Raw genomic sequence first — 20913 nt, 5'->3', positions numbered from 1 at the left:
GACTGTGTCTGGGGTGAGGCCACAGCTGGGCTGGGCTGCAGTTCAGGGAATCAGACTGGCCAGAAGGGACCATTGGCATCGTGGAGTCCAGCCTGCTCCCTTACAGGGGAGGAAAAGAAGGCTCGGGAAGGGGAAGTGACCCGCCAAGGTGCCAGGGTGAGCTCAAGACGGAGCCGGGCTAGAAGCCAGCCCTCCTGACCCCCTGCTGGGTGTCTCCGGCATGGTTCTCCCACCAGCCCACAGTGTTCTTCACCGGGGACATGTCAGAACCCCCCAGACCGGCCAAGGGGACAGCTGGAGGGGTGGGGTGGTGGTACCCCAGGTGGACCTTGAAGGGCTGTGTGGACGTGAGCGGGCATAGAGGAGGGAACCATCAGGGAAGCTTTCAGAGCGTGGCGAGGGCCTAGCTTGGAGGGCCAAAGATATACTTATTCAGCAGGCATGTCTTGAGTGCCTACTGTGTGCCAAACACAGGGGATACCGCAGTGCCTGGAGAGACCTGGCCTGTACCTTCTTGAGGGGAGGCGTGGGGGCCAGCATACTTCACTGATCATGGTCTCGGGACCCTTCAGAAGAGTGTGGCCTGCTCACACCTCCATCACGCAGAGGCAGGCGTAAGCCCCGAGTTCCTAGTCTGCAGCAGCAGACTCCCTTAGTGGGGGGCGCGTTTAGGCCATCCCTCGGGCTCTGGGTCAGTCCAGGGCCTGACACTGATGTTACTGATGGCACTCAATAAAGTAACTGAGTGAAATAAGCATGGAAGGACGGCTGATGACAGAGCTCAGGAGCGAGCCCACTGGAGTGAATGACTGAGCCAAGTTCAGAGTTAAGGAAAAGCTCAAACAGAAGCCACTTGAGATGGAATAAAGCAAAATCGGTCGGGAGACTAGAGGGAATTTATTCGTTCATTCGATGCCACTGATCGCTCCCTCCCTCTTGCAAACCTCTCCTCTCATGGCTTCCAGTGCCATTTGTCTGGCCACAAATATTTACTGAGCACCTACTGTGTGCCAGATAATGGGCTAGGCGCTGGGACTCCAGGGATGTAAAAGACACAGACGCTGCTCTGGAGGAGCTCACCGTCTGGCAGAGGAGAAGCCAGAGGTGTGAACAACCACATTCCCAGGCAGAAAAGAGCTGTAATAGGGTTGGGGGGATCAGGGAAGCTTCCCAAAGGAGGCGGCCTGAGTGGGATATCCATAGGTGGGAAAGGGGCAGGGCCTTCCAGGGAACGAGAGGAACAGGCCTAGACACGTAGCATCTACGGCTCTGTGCTCCTTGGAGGCTGGGACTGAATCGCTCATTGACGTGACTCCAGTGCTGATAATAGACTCAGAAATTGATACCTAAATGGGAAGAGGGAGAAGGAAACACAGAAATATGGCACGTTCTGAGCAGGGGTCCAGTCTGACCTGGTTGGAAGGCCTCATGTATGGAGAGACGTGGACAGAAAGGCAGGACCCAGGTGATGAGGACGTCAGATGCCAAGTTAAGACATCCAGGCTTGATTGTGAAGGCGAGTTAGAGCCAGAGAGGCAGAGCCTCGTGCAGCCGCCTTGCTGGGTAAGAGGGGCCAAGCCAGTGCACCCCAGGGCCCGGGCCCTCAGCCCTTCCTGAGTGGAGGTGGCCATAATGATGGCCACTGTGGGCCCCGGTGCTCCCCCAGCGCTTCCTGCCTCCTGACACTTTCTCATCCGTCGTACCATTTGGTTCTCCTAGCAACCTGTGAGCTAGAGAGGACTGCATTACCCGCCCCATTTATCAGACGAGGGAACCGAGGCCCAGGAAGGTGAAGCAGCTGGTGGCTCCTCTGCTGAGCCTCTGCTCAAAAAACAGCACATTCAACCCTCCTCAAAAATAAGGGTGTGGACGGTATTTACTGCCATGGAGCGACACTGATGATATATCACTAAGTGAAAAGACAGTTTATGGAACAGATTACGGTACGCTTCTGATTTTGTGTAAAAAAACCAGATGGTTACCTGGATATATAGAGAAGAATGTAAAAGAGAACACTTCCTATCAGATGATCAGTGATATGTCTGAGTGGTGGGATCACGGGTTGTTGCCATTTTCTTCTCAGTATATTTTAGTATTGCCCACAACAGTGTTTCTATAACAAGCAATTATTATTTTAGAGTCAGAATTTTTTAAATAATGACTACTGGAAAATAGAAGACCAGCGCACAGGGAGTTGGGGCGGGGGCTGGGGCTGTCCCTGACCCCCCTCTGCCATCTCCCTCGACCAGGCGCCCACACCCAGGTGGTCCAGGTGAACGACTCCATGTACGGTTTCATCGGCACGGACGTGGTGCTGCACTGCAGCTTCGCCAACCCGCTGCCCGGCGTGAAGATCACCCAGGTCACGTGGCAGAAGGCCACCAATGGCTCCAAGCAGAACGTGGCCATCTACAACCCGGCCATGGGCGTCTCGGTGCTGGCCCCCTACCGCGAGCGCGTGGAGTTCCTACGGCCCTCCTTCACAGATGGTACCATTCGCCTTTCCCGCCTGGAGCTGGAGGACGAGGGCGTCTACATCTGCGAGTTTGCCACCTTCCCTGCTGGCAATCGAGAGAGCCAGCTCAACCTCACTGTGATGGGTAAGCTGACCGGACCACTCCTCCCTGCTTGGGTGGGGCCTGTGGCCTGGGGGCTTGGCCATCTTCAGTGGCCCCAGATGCGCTCCTTGGGTCGGCATGTGCTCTGGGCTTGGCACCTCTGGCCTCTTCTAACCAGGCTGTCTCAGTTCACTAGGGATGGGGGCTGGGCCTTCGCTGTGGACAGAGCTGAGGATCAGTATTCAGGTTGGAGCCCCACCGTGGGGCACTTTCCAGGTGGCCAGGAAGCAGGCAGACGCCGTGGTAAGGGAGAGAGCCTCCTCAGCACAGCAGGACTCCAAGAAGACTTCCGCGTGACAAAAGGGGATACAAAGACTAGAGCAGGAAGGCTGCGGGTTAGACCCGAAGAGGTCCCTGTGAGAAGTGCTGGGAGGGGCTTTGGTGACGCGTAGCTGAGAGGCATGGACGGCCAGGGTGACCTGAAGCAAGGCCTGGCAGGTACCTGCCCTCCTGGCCTGTGTGTCCTTGGTGAGGCAACAGAGCCAGACTCATGGCTGTCTCTGGTTCCCCGCAGCCAAACCCACCAACTGGATAGAGGGCGCCCAGGCAGTGCTTCGAGCCAGGAAGGGGCAGGATGACAAGATCCTGGTGGCCACCTGCACCTCGGCCAATGGGAAGCCTCCCAGTGTGGTGTCCTGGGAAACGCGGCTGAAGGGTGAGGCGGAGTACCAGGAGATCCGGAACCCCAATGGCACGGTGACCGTCATCAGCCGCTACCGCCTGGTGCCCAGCCGGGAAGCCCACCAGCAGTCCCTTGCCTGCATCGTCAACTACCACATGGACCGCTTCCGGGAAAGCCTCACCCTCAATGTGCAGTGTGAGCGGGGCAGAGTGTCGGGGGGCTGGGTCTCCCGGGGTGGGGCAGGCGCCGTGGTCCCCTCACACCACCCCCCCCCTCGCCAGCCCTCCCTCCTTCGCTTCTCACCTCTCATCACTCTCCCCACCCCTCCTTCCCTCACCCCCTTATCCTTCCTCTTTTCCTTCCTCCTCCCTCTCTCTTTCTGGGGGTTCTTCGTCCTCCCCTCCTCTTCCCCCTTTGCCCACCCTCTCTTTCCCCCTTCCTCATTCCCCTGCTGTTTCTGCTCCGAGGGTCCGTGACCTCCACCCTCCCTGTCATTCTACCCCCTCTTCCTGCTGTTTCCATGTCACTTCCCCTTCCATCCCCTCCCCATCAGAGCCTCCCTCACCCAAGTTCTGCTCTCCTGACCTCACCCTTTTCAAACATCACCTCTTGTCCCACAGACGAGCCCGAGGTGACCATCGAGGGGTTTGATGGGAACTGGTACCTGCAGCGGATGGATGTGAAGCTCAAGTGCAAAGCTGATGCCAACCCCCCAGCCACCGAGTACCACTGGACCACGTAAGTGCTGCGGGGCTGGCTGGTCGCTTTGCCAGGAACCTTGCTGGTCACAGGGAGGCCCACCCACCCCACCTCCAGAAACCTTGGGCAGAGAGGAAATGAAGGTCTAGGCTCAGGTGCTCGGTGAGAAGGGGAGAGGGGCCATGAGAGACACGCATACACACGCACACATACAGCCCCTTGTTTGACAGCATCAGGGTCTGTGGGACAAACCATTCTGCCAGGGGGGCTTCCCTTGTGATCTGCCTTCCTTCTGCTCCCTAATAAAGAATGCTGTGGTGATTCAGTTTGAGTCACTCCCACCCCAGCCCCCACTATTTATTTTTATCGAGATGTCCCCAGGGAAGCTGGCTTTCTGGAGGATCCCAGATCTTTCTTTGTTCCTTTTCCTTCTCTCCAACACCCCCAGATTCTCAGGGAAGAGGCAGCAGTCAGCCCAGAATGCCTGTGTTCATAGAGTGCTCGTCCCAAGGCCCATCCTCCCATTCTTGGCTTCGTGGTCTTTGGGCCTGGACCTCAAAGGGTCTAGTCTCACTCCACCCCGAGCCAGCTCTGATGGCCTGAGCCAAGGTTCCTCCCAGAGAACAGCTGGATGGGACACACAGAAAGCAGAAAGACAGGGGCGTGGGGAAGCTAGGAAGCAGGTTGACATGGGTGGCCAGAATACGGCTGCCCAGATTGTGTCTACGTTCTTTTTCTAGGGAGTAGAAGGCACTGACATACCTTAACTGTTTGTTACCATCCACTTCCTGGAACCAGAAGTAGTTCCGGAGGTGCGAGTGGGCAGGGCTCTGCTTGCCAAGTTCAGCTCCGGGTCCAACAGAATAATAGTTTTGTGGCATGAAGGATCAGGAGGAAGGAAAAGGTCTCCTGTGTTCAGGAACCTTCTAGGACTCTCCCCATGTGAAAAAGACCTGTGACATGCCCAGCAAGAAATTGAGATGGTGAGATGGAACATAATTCCTAAACGTGGGTCACATCTCGTTACCTGAGTAACTTGTTAAAATTCTAGGCAGTGACCCCAGTGCTGCAGCTTTAGTAGATTTGGGGTTAGGACCCCAGACTATTAACCAGCTACCCAGGAAACCAAGGAACCAGTGTGGTGGAAAGAGCACTGTGCCAAGAGTCCAGAGCTCTGGCTAGAGCTCCAATTGTCACTTTCTAGCTCTGTTTCCTTGGCCTTGAACCTTGTTTCTCTTCTGTTAAGTGGAACCAGTATCTGCCTGTCCTGTCTGCCTGTCAGTGCTGTGATGAGCAAATGTGAAACACTGAATGATTGTTTTTGATTGTTTTTACCCCTTCCGAGACAGATACTGCCTATTAACTCAGCCAAAGGGCTGATGGTGTTGAAGTCAGGTGGGTGACACAGGGGCAGCTTCTCGGGGCTGGAGAGTCATAACCCTCTGCCTTGTCTCCCAATCCCTGCAGGCTGAATGGCTCCCTCCCCAAGGGTGTGGAGGCCCAGAACAGAACTCTCTTCTTCAGGGGACCTATCAACTACAGCCTGGCAGGAACCTACGTCTGTGAGGCCACCAACTCCATCGGCACCCGCTCGGGCCAGGTGGAGGTCAATATCACAGGTAGGAAGCTGCCCCCTTCCCTGCCACTCCCCGCCTCTCTGCGCCCACTGCCTCCTCCACTGCCAGCATCTACCACCTATGGGCTGTGTCACTGTAGGAAATTTGCGTCTCCTCTCCCTGCTTCTCTGGTTCTCCCTTGAGCTCTAGCCACTGGTCTTGCTTTGCTTTTCTCTTTCCTCTCTGAAGGTTGTGTGTGAGACAGGGTGACCCCCCCGCCCCCGCCAGTCAGAGAGGGGCGGGAGGGAGGCTCCAGGAGGGAGGGAGGAAGTGCTGTTTACAGCAATGCTGTTTTGGGGGTGGGCGTGGTTAGAGCCTGCCCATGGGTCTGCACACCTGTGATGCTGCCTTGGTGGGGTGGGCTTGTGGGAGGAGCTCATCTCCGCCGAGCTTTGCTCCTGCAGTTCAGGAAACCTGCGTGGGCTGGAGGGCGAGGCTTACCTCAAGCAAAGATACAGAGGGAAAGCCAGGATAGAGCCCAAAGCCATGGTGGTGTGTGTGCCCTGCAACTGAATTGCTATTTTCCCTGCATTTTTCTCTCTCAGGGCAGATGGGAGGGAGACTCAGCCTCCTGACCTCTTAGAGCAAAGGGAACACAGGGGCTGGGATGTTCTGGGGGAGACATCACATGGAACGTGAAAGGAGCGTGGGCTTCCGTGTCAGACAGCTGGACAAGCCGTCATCTGTAAAACGGGCACAGTATGACATGCCTTGAAGGCTTGTCGTCAGAATTTATATAACGTAGGCCAAGCACCTAGCACAGACCAGTGTGTCAATAAATGGCTCGTGTTATTATCTTGTCTCTGTCATTATCATTATTAATGGAAAGATCAAAACAAGCCAACAGAGGAGTAAAATACCATCACAACTTCGCAACCAGGGTGTCTTTAACCCTGTATCTGAGCTAGTTCCAGGGTGAGAAAGTGACAGAAAGACCCTCCTAGGACAGGAAGTGACATCATGCTGCTACTGAGCTGGACAGGAAGTGACCTCAGAGAGATGTTGAGCTAGGTTCAGGGATACTGGATGTTGGGCGGCGGTTCCTGGCTCCAGGCACAGAGCTTGGGCAAGTCCTGAGGATTCACTAGCTCTGAGCCTGTTTCTCAGAAGTGGGAGGCCTCACCTGTGGGTACATTCAAGGCACAGCTGCTGATAAAACAGCCCGAAGCTGTCCGAGGGCTGCACCCACCTGTCCTCAGGGCTGTTCTGTCACCTCTGTCACCAGGGTTGGAAGGAGATGGAGTCACTTGTCACTTGCTCTTTTCTTCAACTCCCTGCTCTGGGCTCTCGGACTGGCTAAGGTGGTAGAAATGTCAGAGGGAACACACAGTTTTCAAGGCATGAGCCCGCTGTGTCCCCCTTTGCCTGGCAAAGCGATAGAGCTATTCTTTTCTACTTAACCCCCCCCCTAAAAATAAGAAATGTCAGAGGTGGAGCCTGGGGAAAGCTGAGACAGCCCCTCCCCCACTCTAGGGTCTGGGCGTCCCCGTAAGTTGGCAAGGATGGTAAGGCCAGTGTCACACCCTTCTCACCCCTGGAGAAAGTCTGAGCAAAGCTCCGTAAGAGCCTCCTGGGCGCCTGAGCTCTGGCCATGTGGCACATGAGGGTGAACAGTGTCATAAGGGAGCGTGACCACCTGGGGGGATGGGGGTCATGTGAGGGACAGCACAGACTTGGCCTGAATGTGTTCACATACTGGCTCTTCCTGGCTGTGTGGCCTTCACCCCTCTGAGCCTCAGCTTCCTAGTCTGTAATACAGAGATCATCATACTTATCTCAGGCTTCTTTTGATCACGCCAAGTCCGTATACCACGGCCTAGCACACAGCATGGACTTCCTGCATGGGAATACCTTCACCCAGCAGTGGAGCACCAACGCCACCACTGCATCCCCCTCCACCACTCAGGCTCTCTGGGGAAACTGCTGATTGGGAAATCAGGGGCGGAGGCCAAGAAACCCTGGAGCAATGACCTCCCATTGATCCCACTGCCCAGCATAAGCGGACCGGCCAGAGGCCCACGAAGCTTACGGGGCTAAGTGGTACTGCCCTACCCCAGAGGCAGGGCCGGGACAGGAAAGTCAGGGCCTCCCTTCTCCCAAAGCCCAGGAGAACGCAGGACCACCGTGAGCGCAGGACTGCTCAGCAGGCAGCCACAGCAGGTCCAGGAGCAGGGAGGAAGGAAAGGGAGCAACTTCCCAGGCCCAGGCTGGGAAAAGAGAGGAAAGGAAGGTAGGGAAACCAGCGTGGAGGTGAGCCATCTCCTTGGGCATGTTTGCTCCAGTGGTGCCCTCAGTGGGATCTGTGGTCAGGCCTAGGTGGCCTTGCGGGGAAGGTGGGCCGGGGCCGTGCAGGGCTCCAGCTGGAAGAGGCATGCAGCGTGTCCTCGCGTGCTCCCCAGATACAGAGCGGGATGGGGGTGGTCACCAAAGCCACACACATGGGTGGTGAGAAGGGCCTTGCGTAAGGGGACTCTGTCATTGACAGCCCAGTTAGGCAGGAGCCAGGGAAGTGTGATGCTCCCTGAATCATCGATGGGCCCAGGAGCTGTTTCACTGGCCGTCCCGAGGGAAGGTCTCTCAGCCCCCTCAGGAAGACTCAGCCGGGCGGCCTGAACCTTTTCAGAGCTGTTCGCTCTGTTCACTCTCGTACTCACGGGCAGCCGCCGACCCCACCAGCCTTCCTCCCACATCGGCTGGTCTCCGGGGGGCACAGCCGTGCCCTGTGCTCCAAGCCCCGCTGGTCTGGAGGGAATGCATGAACGAGATGGATAAGTGGAAATTTAATTTTTCATTCTGGGCGTCGTACAGGTAATAGCTTTGCCCTGGGCGCATCTGGTGAGGGAAATGAAGAGCAGAGCAGAGGAAGGCGTGCAGCAGGGTGAGTGCCAGACACACGTGTGTGCAGGGCACACCTGCACAGGCACACTTGGGCACAGGCTCCTTGGGATCGCAGATCCCAGAGGAGGTGGCCTTTGAGTTGTTCCTCGAAGGATGAGTGGTGGGTGAGCCGCGGCGATGGAGGAAGTGTGTGGGAGGAGAGTGGCTGGGGCCGAGGGGGCGGGGACAGAGGGAGCAGAGCTTCCTCTCTGTTGGCCACGGGCGCCCTCCGAAAGCAGCAGCGTGGCAAGGAGGGTGGTCGAGACTGAGCGCCTGGGAGGCTGTGTGGATAGCACCTGGGGGACCAGTAAGGGGCTGTATGTACAAGGAGTGTTCTTCTAGAGGGAAACGACAGGTCCAGGCTGTGGCCGTGCAACTGACAGCAGAAGAGACAAACCCACCGGAATTTGCGGATACACTTCACGGGGCCCGGGCCCACAGAGAAGCCCATTTCCCAGGGGCGGTTTCATGGGGTTGGCCCCTAGTCACAAAACAAACCTGTGAGCTCCCCTCCATCCTCCCTCTGGGGGCAACGCTGAGGACAGGGAGGGCTGCGAGGGTATGGCCTTGACCAGACGAAAGAGGCCAAAGAAGGCAGCATCTGTCCCTGGGACTGGGTTTGTCCAGAGAAGAGTGTCCAGGGCACTCCCAGGAGCCAGGCAGGAAGGCCACCGGGGTGCAGGGTGTCCCCAGTTTCCATTTCCAGCGCTGAGCCGGCTCAGCCACCGGGGGTGAAGGCAACAGGGTCTGCGCTTTAGGCCGGGAGTCCTTCAGACCAAGGGCTGGTGGGGCTTGGAGGTCCATCTAGAAGGGAGGGCTATGTGAGCCTGCGAGCGTGCGTGCCCGGGCGTGCGTGTGGGCGTGTGCCTCTGAGCGTGTCAACGTGCACAGGCGAGCAGGCGAGCGATGTCTGCGTGCTGAGTGTGCAGAAGGGGCCCGCAGCTGTGCTGTGGGCAAATGTGGCCGCCTCCGGGCCGCCCGTGGCAGCACTGAGGAGCCTGTGGGGAGGCAGCTGCGTCCACACCCCTGGGAGGATTCAGTTCCCTTCCACCGCGATGAGGCCCTGCCCACTGGTCTGCGCAGTGCACGGCTGCTGCAGCTGCAGGAGCAGGAGAAGGGCTTCCCAGAGCTTGACCTCAGGCCTTCCCCCCTCCCTGGGCCCGCAGCACTGCACACTGGGAGGTGTAGTTCTCACAGCTTCCCGGCCTAGGCTTCTGGTGCCAGAGCACTGCCTGCCTGCGGAAGCAGCAGTCGTTGGTTTGAGAAGCCCGAACATTCTCTTTGACCCCAAACCTCCTCTGGATCCTGGAACCAGCCTAAACCCTAACCCTCGCTCCACCTCCGATCCATCCAAGCCCCCGTACTAGCCCACCCACCTCAGTCAGGAGACCCCCGGCCCCAAAGGAATGCGGAGCCTCCACGGCCCCAGGGTCCCAGCCAGCCTACCATCCCCGAGGGGAGGCTGCAGGCCTTCAGCAATGGGGCTGGGCTGCCCCCTTCGTAAGAGGAAGTGAGGGGAGCCGGCTGGTCCCCCACCAGGAAGCGCAGATGACCCCACGGCCCAGCTCTTCTCTCCCACCAGCTGCGGCTTTGAGGCTCTGCGACTGGCACAAAGACGGGAGCTGCTGGCTGAATGTGACAGCTGGAGGGGTGGAAGGGGAGGGCGCTCCGTTCCACACCAGACAGCCACCTCTGCTTACAAATGAGTTAGGTCCCCACGTGCACTCCTTCTGCACCCTCACTTGGCATCTCCACACAAGTCTGCGTTGCTGGAAGGTCACCTTAACCGGTCTTCTGCCTCTAGGCAGGCTGGCCCTAAAGTAGGCAAAATAACCAGGGTTCCCTTTGGTCCCAAAAATCTCCAGGGAAGAGTAAACATACTTAGGACTCAGGTGGGGAAAAGGTAAACAGAAGGCCCTAGAGAGGAAAGAGACCCAGAGGCTCTCCTCTGAGACATGGCCTTGCCTTTGTAGAATTCACTCACCAAATGTTCTTGAACTCCGGCCACGTGCCAGGCCGCCCAGGGGGCGGGGGCTACATCAATGAGCCAAAGTCCCTGTCCCCGTGGAGCTTACGCTTTAGCACAGGAGGACAGACAACAAAGAGCAGATAAAATACGTTTGAAAAGTCATGTGGTCATTTTGAAGGTGATCAGGAAAAAAGAAAAGCAGGGTGAGGGGTTCACAGTGCTGGGGGCGGGAGTTCGTGAGCTGTGATTTTCGATAAGGTAGTCGGGGGGGGCCTTGGCGAGAAGGTGACCTCCGTGAGAAGTTGGAGCCAAGCCCCGAAGGCGTTGAGGCAATGAGCATGGGACACCATGGGGAGGAGCTTTCCAGGGTGCAGAGCCGCCAGTGCAAAGGCCCTGAGGAAGCTGGGAGTGGAGCGAGCTGGGAGGAAAGCACGAGATGAAGGTAGAGGCACAGATCATGCAGAGCATTTTCAGCTCAGGTTTAACAGGATCTTTGTGGCTGCCGTGCTGAGAATAGCCTGTACAGGGAAGCAGTGGAATTGGGGAAGCCAGTTAGGCAGCTACTGCAACCATCCAGGTGAGAGATGATAGTGGCTGGGATCAGAGCAGTAGTGATGGAGATGGTGAGAAGAGGTCAGGTTCGAGATTTACTTTGAATTCGAATTTACAGACTAGTTGGGACAGCAGCCACTCTCATGAAACAGGCAATACAGTAAACTCTACCATACTGTGATTAGTGGGGCCCAAAAAATTCAGTCTAGTCAAGTGAAATGTAGGAGGGATTTACTTCTCCTTGGGTCTCTGTTGCTACTGAAGGCATAAAAGTAAATATAGTTGAACTAATATTGTACACAATGGGAACACACCGAATTGAGTCGGTCCCAAATTATCATGACACTGCCGCTTCCTCAACCCCTCTCCCTGTTCCTGCAGAAGAAAAGAACTTTAGCCGCTTGAAAACTGGCAGAAGGACCAGAGCCAATCATGGTAGATCCTAATTTGCATTTACTGTGGGTTGTTCTATCAGGCCTTACTGTAATATGTCAGTATATGATTAACGAAATGGAGTAAGCTATTGTTTATACCAGAAGGAAAGCTGCAGACCACTGGTATGTAAACATTCTAAAGAGAAAGAGAAGTGTGAGCTGGAGAAGAGAAGGCTGCACAAAGAAGGGAACCGAAGCACTGAAATAGGCAGAAGGAGATGAGGAAGGGCATTCCTGGCAGGGGAAACAGCATGAGCAAAGGTCTGCAGTAAAGAATCGACTTGGGGGCTTCCCTGGTGGCACAGTGGTTGAGAATCCGCCTGCCGATGCAGGGGACATGGGTTCGAGCCCTGGTCTGGGAAGATCCCACATGCCGCGGAACAACTAGGCCCGTGAGCCACAACTACTGAGCCTGCGCATCTGGAGCCTGTGCTCCGCAACAAGAGAGGCCGCGATAGTGAGAGGCCCGCGCACCGCGATGAAGAGTGGCCCCCGCTCGCCGCAACTAGAGAAAGCCCTCGCACAGAAACGGAGACCCAACACAGCCAAAAATAAATAAATAAATTTAAAGGAAAAGAATCTACTTGGACAGCAAAAACGGTGAGTTGGCCAGACCCAAGATCAAGTTGCGTGATGGAAGCTTTGAAGACCACACTGACGTGGTCCAACAGGCAATGGGGAAGTCATTGCTAGTCTTTTGAGAAAGGGAATGGTAGTGTCTACACAGTGAAAATTAACCTGGTGACTGTGGATGGAGTGACTAAAGGCGGGGCAGAGACCAAATGAAGGTGGGAGATTCACGGATCTACTGTAAAAGTAAAACCTGGTGTCAAGTGAGAAGCTATTGAACAGGAAGAGTCAACAAGATTCGGGGGCAGATTTTGACCCAAGAGATGGAGAAGGAAGAGTCAAAGGTCAATAAGATTCTAAACTGGAAGAGCAGACAAATGATGGTGGAGCTGTGGTGCTGAATGGAGTGGGTTTGGAGGGAAGACGGTGAACCATGTTGGGAAGGATGGGCCTAGAGTGGGTGGAGAGAATTCCAGGTGAGGTTGTGCTAGATAGAAGAGTGTTCAAAGTGTGTCCCCAAATACTTCTCCTGTGAATGGTCCTTGAGTCAGGAGGGTGGGGTTTGTGTTCCACTAGGCTGGGAAACTCTTTGTGTTCCTCTTACAGTCCACAGTGTGCATGAGAAGATGAAAGGGCTCCGATGCTCTGTCTCCACAGACATTTCCCGAAGCGTTTGACCCCAGTATTTTTGCCAGCCCTCTGAGCCAATGGCTTGAGGTTCCATGGCCACAGCTTGGGAACTGCTGTCCCAGAGGCCTTTGGAGATAAAGCCCCAGAGTTGGGGGAGAGCTAGCTACCCGAGATGGTTTGGAGAGCCAGCAGGATCAAGGGAACTCATGATACTGAGGCCAGGTCTGTCCCTAGGACAGAAAGCAGAGGGTAAGGTCCAAGGACGGAGCCCCCAGCCAGGCGGCTGGAGCAGAGAGAAGGCCCAGCAGTGCAGTCTGCAGACAGAAGGCTCCAAAAAGAAAGCTGAAGGTCAAGGACTCCTTGTATGTATTGGAAGGCAAAGGAAACATGTCAGAGAGGAAGGGCAGGTTCCTCCACCTGATGCCTTTCTTATTCCGCTGGCCTCTCCAAGTCCTAGTCATCCTTCAAGGCTTGGCCTAAGTCTTCTCTCCTCCAAGAAGCCTTTTCAAACTCCAGGCCGCAGGACTTTCCTGCACTGCACTCCTGAAACCCTTATCGGCCAGCGCCCTTGATGTCCACATGCTGCTTTGCCTAAGAGTGTCATCTGGTTCCTCAGCTGGGCTGTGAGTTCCTTGTATCCTGTGACTAGCGAAATAGATGCTCGGTACATGTTTGCTGAGTGGATGGGTGGGTGGGTGGATGGAGCGATGATGAGGCAGGTGGCAGAAGCGATGATGAGGCAGGAGAGAGCACACAGGTACGGGGTAAGAACTGAAGAGGGAGCCGGCAGGTTGAACGTACAGAGGTGGCTACGTTCCTGCCAGCTGCCTCTTGGGCATTTCTTGTGGCAACATCTCCCACCTCGCGGGAAGCAAGTGTGCAGACCTTTTCAGGGCGGTAAACAGATGGGACCTGGTGAACCAGGAGAAGACACTTGAGGTTCAGGGAGACTGTTCTGGAAGTGGGTGGTGAGGATGAATATTCAATAAATATTTATTGGGCGGCCACTCGGTGACCTGCACTGAGGACACAGTGGTGACAGTGGGAAGCTGAGTCCTCGGTGGTCGTGCTTCTCTCTGCCAACTCCCGCCCGTGGAGAGGCCCGAGCAGGAGCCTCTGGGTGGTCCCAGCTCAGCCGTGTGATGCAGGCAAGTCGCCTCCCTTCTCCGGCCCCCATGTTTTCATTAGCCCTTCCAGCCCGAACGCGTAGAATGCCCTTCCTCTTCTCTTCTAGAATCCTTGCCCTGCTCCCGCTGCAGACAGCACCCCACAGGCTCACACACCAGACCGGCTCCACCTCTGGGAGGAGGGACTGGTCTCATAGGAGGAACAGGATTCCCACGGAGTGAGTGATGCTGAATCGGGGGGTGAGCTGGCAGAAACAGATTCCCAAAGGCCAGAACATATGCCCAGATTGACCGCCTCCCTTGGCCTGAAGAGAGGAGGGCTGAGAGCAGCCGAGGTCAGCCCTCCAGGCCTGCCCTGGACCTGCCCACCGGCTCCTCCTGTCCAAGGCCAGCCGTGGTCTCCGGTGCCACCCTGTGGTGGTGCTGGGAACCGCCTCCCTCAGCCTCACCTGGGGACCCCTTCGGCCTCTGGCCCGACCCCACTGGCAGACAGACACCGGCCCAGCCTTCTCTCCCTGCCCACCCACTTCCTTTCTCTTTTCACCTTTTCTGCCTTTTTGTTTCTGCTCTGTCCTCAGTGTGTACATATTTGTACACACACGTTCATCACATCAGCACGTGTGTGGGCCGGTCGTGACAACAAGGGTGTATGCCGTCACGCGTGCTCGCTCGTGTGTACTTGTCATCTTTGCTGCTGACGCACTCTCATGCGCCCTTTCTGCACAGTCACGCTGAGCGTCTTGTGCTCATGGCCCAGCTTGGCTACACCCTGGCCCCCACCCTGCCCTGCAGGGCCAGACTGCAGCCAAGAGCCACAGCCCGAGCGTCTGGCACTCACGGGGCATCTACGGGGCCAGCACCTCGGAGCAGATGAAATCAGGCGTGGGGCACCCGGTCTGCACCAGGCTCCGAGCCTCAGAAGCCAAGGTGTGGTGCTGGGGCGCAGTGACGTTTGCACAGGCTTTCGGTGCAAGAGAATCAACGACGCGTCATTTTCTGATGGCCTCGGACAAGTTATCTGACTTCTCTAAGCCCCGTCTCTTCGTGTGCCGGAGGGAAATTAATAGCATACTTACTTCACGGGGTGTCATGGCGGTGACTGGCGTCTACTGGACCCTGGGTCATGGGTGGGCTGGCTCCACATCCAAGGAGAAAGTCAGCATGGGGGCTCTGGGGCTACGAGGCTGTCTCTGCCTCTCCCTGGCCCCAGCTACCCACGCTGCAGCGTGTTGGGCTCCTGGATGGGTGGGGTGCTGGGGGGGGCCTTTGGAACTGGAGCTGGCCTTGGGCCCACTTCCTGGCTTTCCCTCCCCTGCCACCCCTGCTGACTCCCCAGGAGCAGACACTGACAATGTCCCCCTCCGTCTCTCTTCCTCACCCAGAGTTCCCCTACACCCCGTCTCCTCCCGAACACGGGCGTCGCGCCGGGCCGGTGCCCACGGCCATCATTGGGGGCGTGGTGGGGAGCATCATGCTGGTGCTGATTGTGGTCGGCGGGATCGTGGTGGCCCTGCGCCGGCGCCGCCACACCTTCAAGGGCGACTACAGCACCAAGAAGCACGTGTACGGCAATGGCTACAGCAAGGCCGGCATCCCCCAGCACCACCCGCCCATGGCCCAGAACCTGCAGTACCCTGAGGACTCGGACGACGAGAAGAAAGCCGGGCCCCTGGGCGGCAGCAGCTACGAGGAGGAAGAGGAGGAGGAGGAAGGCGGAGGGGGCGAGCGCAAGGCGGGCGGCCCTCACCCCAAATACGACGAGGACGCCAAGCGGCCCTACTTCACGGTGGACGAGGCGGAGGCCCGTCAGGACGGCTGCTACGGGGACCGGACTCTGGGCTACCAGTACGACCCGGAGCAGCTGGACTTGGCGGAAAACATGGTTTCTCAGAACGACGGGTCTTTCATTTCCAAGAAGGAGTGGTACGTGTAGCCCCGTCTGCAGAGCCCCTGCCCCAAGCCCACACCCGCACGCCCCCTGCCCGCCCCCCACCGTCCGCTGCCCCAGGAGCTCGGCAGAGACTCACCCAGCTGCTCGGGGTACCTGGGAGCCCAGGGCACACGACCTGGCTTTGTTTTGATTTCCTCCCCCATGGTGTGTGTTCACTGTGGCTTCGGTGTTGCTGGTACCTTTCCTCCCCTGACCCCACCTGCCTCCCTCCGCAGGGAGCCCTAGTCCCGTCTTGTGTACCTAGATGTCCCCTCCGGGGTTTGGGGAGACAGCCCTCCCCTGCCCCCAACACTGGAATTTGTCTGTGTCCTCTCTCTGCGCGTGGAGGGCTGAAGGGGCTCCAAGAGGAGAAGCCCCCTGCCGCCGACCCCAGATGCTGCTCCTTTTTCCCTGGGAGAGGGAACCCGGCACCCCCTCCCCCATCCCACCGTGAGCTGGAGTTCGGACCCCGGTCGAGGCAGCCGTTGCGCCCAAGGGGGAGGGGAGGGGGGTGGCTTTTCTGAAGCATCCAGGGTTGTCTTTGTTGTTAAGGGAATCAAGCTGAGGTCCCCACCTGAGGCCTTGGGCAGTGTGTTTACCTGGCAAGGTTGGTTTTACATTTGTTTTCCTCATTGGCCTCCAGGGAGTTAAGGTGGCCCAGCTCTGGTGTGTCCCTCCTCTTTACCCCAGTCTGCTGCCCACATAGCGGGACTCCAGGTAGACTCTGGCCCACACTTCCCATACACTTCTACCAACACGTACGCACACACACACACGCGCACACACACACACACACACACACACACACACACGCCGCTCGTGTCTACCCCTGTGCTCCCCCTGGGGTCACATGCCTTACCCAGGCTGGACACTGCCCAAGGCCCACCTCTCTGCTCCACCTCTCCCCCTTCCTTCCAGCTGAGGATGGGGGCAGCCTTCAGAAGCTTCCAGTGAGAGCTGGCACTAGGCCCTTCGGTGCCTCCACCCTAGCGTCTCAGGCTGGCTCTGAACTGCTCCTTATAGCGTGGAAGTTTCTTGAATTTCTCCCTATCAATCAAGTGCTAGCAATTCTTGATTCTCTTGGGGAGTCAGAGCTGGGATCCCAGAAGGGAATAACCTCCAGGAGCTACAGGTGAAGGAGGATCAATGCAGAGGGCACCGGAGAAGGAAGCCCGCACAGTAGGAGCTCTGCAAACACAGGCTGATAAGACTCTGCAGAGCGCAGGTAGCTCCTGGCCCACAAAGGCCGATGCAGCTGCTCCGGGCCTGCCAGAAGGTGCGAGCGGAGCGGGGAGCCAGGGATCCTGAGTTGAAGCTCCTGCTCGCCACCCTCCCCGTCCCACTTCAGCCATCGTTGGTCTCCACTCTGGATGAGGTGGGGAACCCTGGAGAAGCTTTCCCTTTGAGTTGTAGATTCCCTTCCTGAATGGGGCTCTGGGTCCCTGTCAATCACCGGAGACTGATGGTCTTCCCCAGGATACCATGGAGGAAGGCCCCGCCCAGCCCCTTATTTGCTCCCCCAGCTCCAAGTGCCTCAGTTCCTCCATTTGCCTACCCCATCCCCCCGGCACTCTAGATGGGAAAGACCCTGGGATGGGAGAGGCAGGTTCATGCCTGCCCGTGAGGATTCCAGTGAACTCAGCCCAGGGTGCAGGGGCTCTGTGGGATGGCAAGTGTTGGGGGGAATTAGGCAGACCACTCTGTGCCCCACGGGCACCAACCTACCCTGCCATAGGCTTCCCAAGGGAGCCGCCAGCCTCCCACCCTACTCCTCCACTCCCTGGTGCTGCTATGGGACCCCCAGCCAGCTCCATCTCTGCCCTGGCAACCCTGGACCCGCCAGCTGGGTCACGCTCCTCCCCCCAGCCCCCACTGCCCTAGCCCCAGCCCAGACCACCCAGTAGCCACGTAGCAGAAGTCTGAAGCCATGCCAGCCCTGGGGCGGTACTCCCCTCTCTTGGCATTGGGAGTACTGGATGGGGTGGAGTTGGGAGAAACTTCTGGGGTCTTTCTAGCCACAGGGCAGAGGGGGTGGAGGAGCTGGGCTGCATCTCCCAGCAGTAGTAGTGTCCCCCCCCCCACCCCAGGGCAGAGGACCTTTTCCATGTTACATCACTACCCCATCCCACCTCACACCACCCTGGCCCCTCTGCTTGGTCCCCTTGCCCCCCAGGCAGGAGGAAATCCCAGGGGCCTGCCTGATAGAGGCATTCTCTGTCCCCTTGAAATCACAAGACTGAAAGGACTCTTCCTCTGTGTCTCCTTTATCTGCACTGCCACCCCCTCTTCCTCCTTATATGATGGACTTAGGAGGCCCCCGGGCCTAGCCAAAGCACTGAGTCCCCCTTAAGACACCTCCAAGCCCTCCCCTCCAGCAAAGCACAAATTGTGGGGCCCACACCAGATGTGTGGGCCACGTAGAAGGCTCCTGCCTTGGCAGGGACCCATCAGCAGCGCGCCAAGCAGGGCAGCTGCTACCCGGGGCCAAGAGTCGGCACGAGGCCGGGGTCGGCACTTGGGCCTGGGGTGACAGGGTTTTCTGTGCCCCAAGTTTGTGGGGCGGTGGGTACTACTGCTGGGCCCATAGCCACAGCCGCTGGCACAGGGAAGGTCTGGCCCAGCAGAGAGACGAGGACGTCTTGCTTCTCCGTGCCCCCAACGTGAGCTGAGCTTCTGCCTTTGCTGGAAATGAAATAAACTTGGTCTGCAATGTGCCAAGGCCTCCCCACTTGTCATCCTGCCTCTTGTTGCCCTCCCCGTCCTTGCCCGCCCCCCACTCCCCAATACCCCTCTTTCCTTAAGATTTTGATATTGTTCTAATGTGTAACAACCCTCTGAGTCCCCTTTGATCAGAAGCATCTGAAGAGCAGCAGCGTGGAATCGGGGAACACAGGCGCGCACGTGCAGCCGCGTCAGGCCTGGCCCATGCGTGCACGAGGGCGCACACCCCCCGACAGACCCAAGCACAGGTGCCCCAGCCCCACAGACCTGCCAGGGGGCTGGGCTGGTCCTGCTGAAAGCCCTTCAGGAAAAACTGATTTCCCAGCGCTCGGGCCATAAGAGAGACTCACGGGGGCCCTGTTTCCCAGGCACGTGCCCCCATGCCAACCCCCTCCCGCGTGCCCGAGTCACTGGTGCAATAATTTTTCTGCCGTCCTCCAAGCAGAGGAATTGGGGATTGTGTCAGGTGGTGTGGGCAGCTCACGTGAGAGGAGGGGAGGGCTGCCAGGCCTCCCGGGGGCCAGACGGAGACCTTCTAGGCCTGACTGCCACCAGGAACCCTCAGGTGGGCCCCACCAGGCCCCAGGCCCACGGGGAGACGTGCCCAGGCCCCTGTGCCGTGGCCCAGGCGGTGAGGGCTGCTGGGACCTCGCTGCTGCCGCCCAATTGTACGGCCAGAGGAGCCTCTGCCCCACCTGTGCTGCTGCTTTTCTGACTCCTGCTGTGAGGAATGGGATTCTTGGCCGGAAACAACAAACAAAAAAAAATGGTTTTCTTTTTTTGTATAAATGGAAACAAAATCCAGGAGAAGCTGCCCCCTCCCCTCCCCCCGGAGTGTGATGCACTACCTTTGCTTCAATTTCTTAGTCACTGTTTTCGTCTTTGGTCCCAGGGACGGCCCAGCAGATTCTCCTGGTTCTAACCCAGGGGGTGTTTGCATCACCCCCTTTTACTTGTATAAAAAAAAAAATGATGGGTTGAAAAATGTACTGAGGAAAAAAAATGTACTTTTTTATAAATAAAGTCTTTAAAACAACCCCGGTTGCTTCATGTCCCTCGGGAGCTGGGCCCTTCCCCACGGACCTGGGGGCAGGACAGGGTACGCGGGGATGAGCCGGCACCCTAATGCAAGGAAGGCAGCTTCCACCCCGGGCCCCGTTCCCATGGCTCTGGAACACTGACTCGGACCCCGGAGGAGCCCCCTGCCCAGGCCAAAGGAGCCCCAACCCGCCCTCTCGCGGGAGCCCCAAGGGCAAACGTGAGGGTCCTGCCTGAGTCCTCAGCACAGCTCCCGGGCTGCCACTGAACCGCCTTCCACACAAGTGGCACCACCGTGGACAGCTGCATCGGGAGGGGTTGGCCGCTCAGACACAAGCAGGGAGCCCTTCAACATGCGGCCTGAGAGGCTGGGGACCGATGGTGCAGAGGGAGTCCCCTGCCCTCCTGCCCCAGAGCTCCTACTCAGGCCCCTCCAATTCCCCTGCTCACCCCCCCGCCCCCCCACCGTCCTGCTCCTTCCTGCCAAGTCCCCTCCTGTGGCGGTTTGGAGACGAAAACCAGCAATGTCACACCTGTCGTGTTAGATCCCTGGGGACAGGGCAGAGACGGGAGCTTTATCCTCTCATCTTTTGGGAGGATACTGCCGACTGCATCCCCCACAAGCTCTCAGAGACCCCGCCCCACCTCCCAGGAGGCTGATCGGAAGGAAGGTCTCCTAGTTCCTCGGTTACCTCGCCCCTCCCCGCTCCAGCACCATCTGCTTCCCATCTTCTGGGCTGGAATGCAGGACAAATCGATCCAGGGGTGGCAGTGGCAGGGGCTTCAGTGACTGCCCCCTCTCAGCCACCCCCAGCAGCATCTCCTTTCACTGAAATCCACACCATACACCCCTGAGAAAAGGGGGTGGGGACGCTGGAAGCCTAGGTGGCTGCCCGGCAGCAAGCACTCCCGCCCATCTGGGGCAAGACCACGCCCTCCATACATAGGACTGGGGCGGGCGGAACTGGCGGGAGCACGAGAAGCCAGCAGCTGTTGGCAGCTGGCTGGGTCCCTCACTGGAAGGTCAAACCCAGCACCTTAGACTGTGTTTGGATGTCGACACTCGAGTGAGATGCAAATTGGTTGTTTAAGCGGTCACTTCCTCAGTTCTCTAGGCTGTCCATTTAAGTTAATTTTTAATTTGCACAGGCAATAAATGCTTAATTACATTATTAATATATTGGAAGAGAGCAATGGACAGAATGTCCTAATTGGCATTTAACTAGAACGTTCCGGCAAATTAGCCAAGACTTTCTCCGGCAGCCGAAGGAGGGCAAGCCAATTAGTCCCAGGCACAGCCCCATCCCCCAAGATACCAGGAGGCCAGGACACACGTAGCTTTCTAGTTGAGCTAGGCTTTGGAAGGACCTTCTGCTAGTTAGGCTACTTCTGCCCAAACTTCAACCCTTGCCCCTGTGCTCCACCCACACCCTCAGCAGAGCAGAGGACAAAACGCTGGATGGCTTGGAGACAGGATCCACCTGAGAGGCCAAGGTCCCCCTGGGGTGTG

The 20913-nt window shown here is 57.6% G+C and overlaps 1 protein-coding gene across 3 annotated transcripts in view; it reads left to right on the top strand.

Annotated features, from left to right (window-relative positions):
• The window catches only part of NECTIN1 (nectin cell adhesion molecule 1), a 68877-nt gene extending 49521 nt beyond the window's left edge, over positions 1-19356 (top strand). Inside the window, exons 2-9 of one of the 3 annotated variants that reach the window (XM_033434401.2) lie at positions 1720-1943; positions 2250-2600; positions 3133-3435; positions 3861-3978; positions 5407-5558; positions 7663-7785; positions 13822-13932; positions 15097-19356. In XM_033434401.2, coding sequence (XP_033290292.1) covers positions 2285-2600; positions 3133-3435; positions 3861-3978; positions 5407-5558; positions 7663-7785; positions 13822-13932; positions 15097-15647 — 1674 coding nt within the window. In that variant the 5' untranslated portion in view covers positions 1720-1943; positions 2250-2284 and the 3' untranslated portion in view covers positions 15648-19356. The remainder of the gene's footprint in view (positions 1-1719; positions 1944-2249; positions 2601-3132; positions 3436-3860; positions 3979-5406; positions 5559-7662; positions 7786-13821; positions 13933-15096) is intronic. The other 2 variants (XM_049713287.1, XM_004273291.3) reach the window with 2 other exon arrangements.
• The last annotated feature ends 1557 nt before the right edge of the window (positions 19357-20913 follow it).

Source organism: Orcinus orca, chromosome 8 (assembly GCF_937001465.1).
Source record: "Orcinus orca chromosome 8, mOrcOrc1.1, whole genome shotgun sequence".
NCBI classification, from domain to species: Eukaryota; Metazoa; Chordata; class Mammalia; order Artiodactyla; family Delphinidae; genus Orcinus; species Orcinus orca.
Note: the sequence above shows the minus strand (reverse complement) of the source record. Positions and strands in the feature narration are given on the sequence as shown.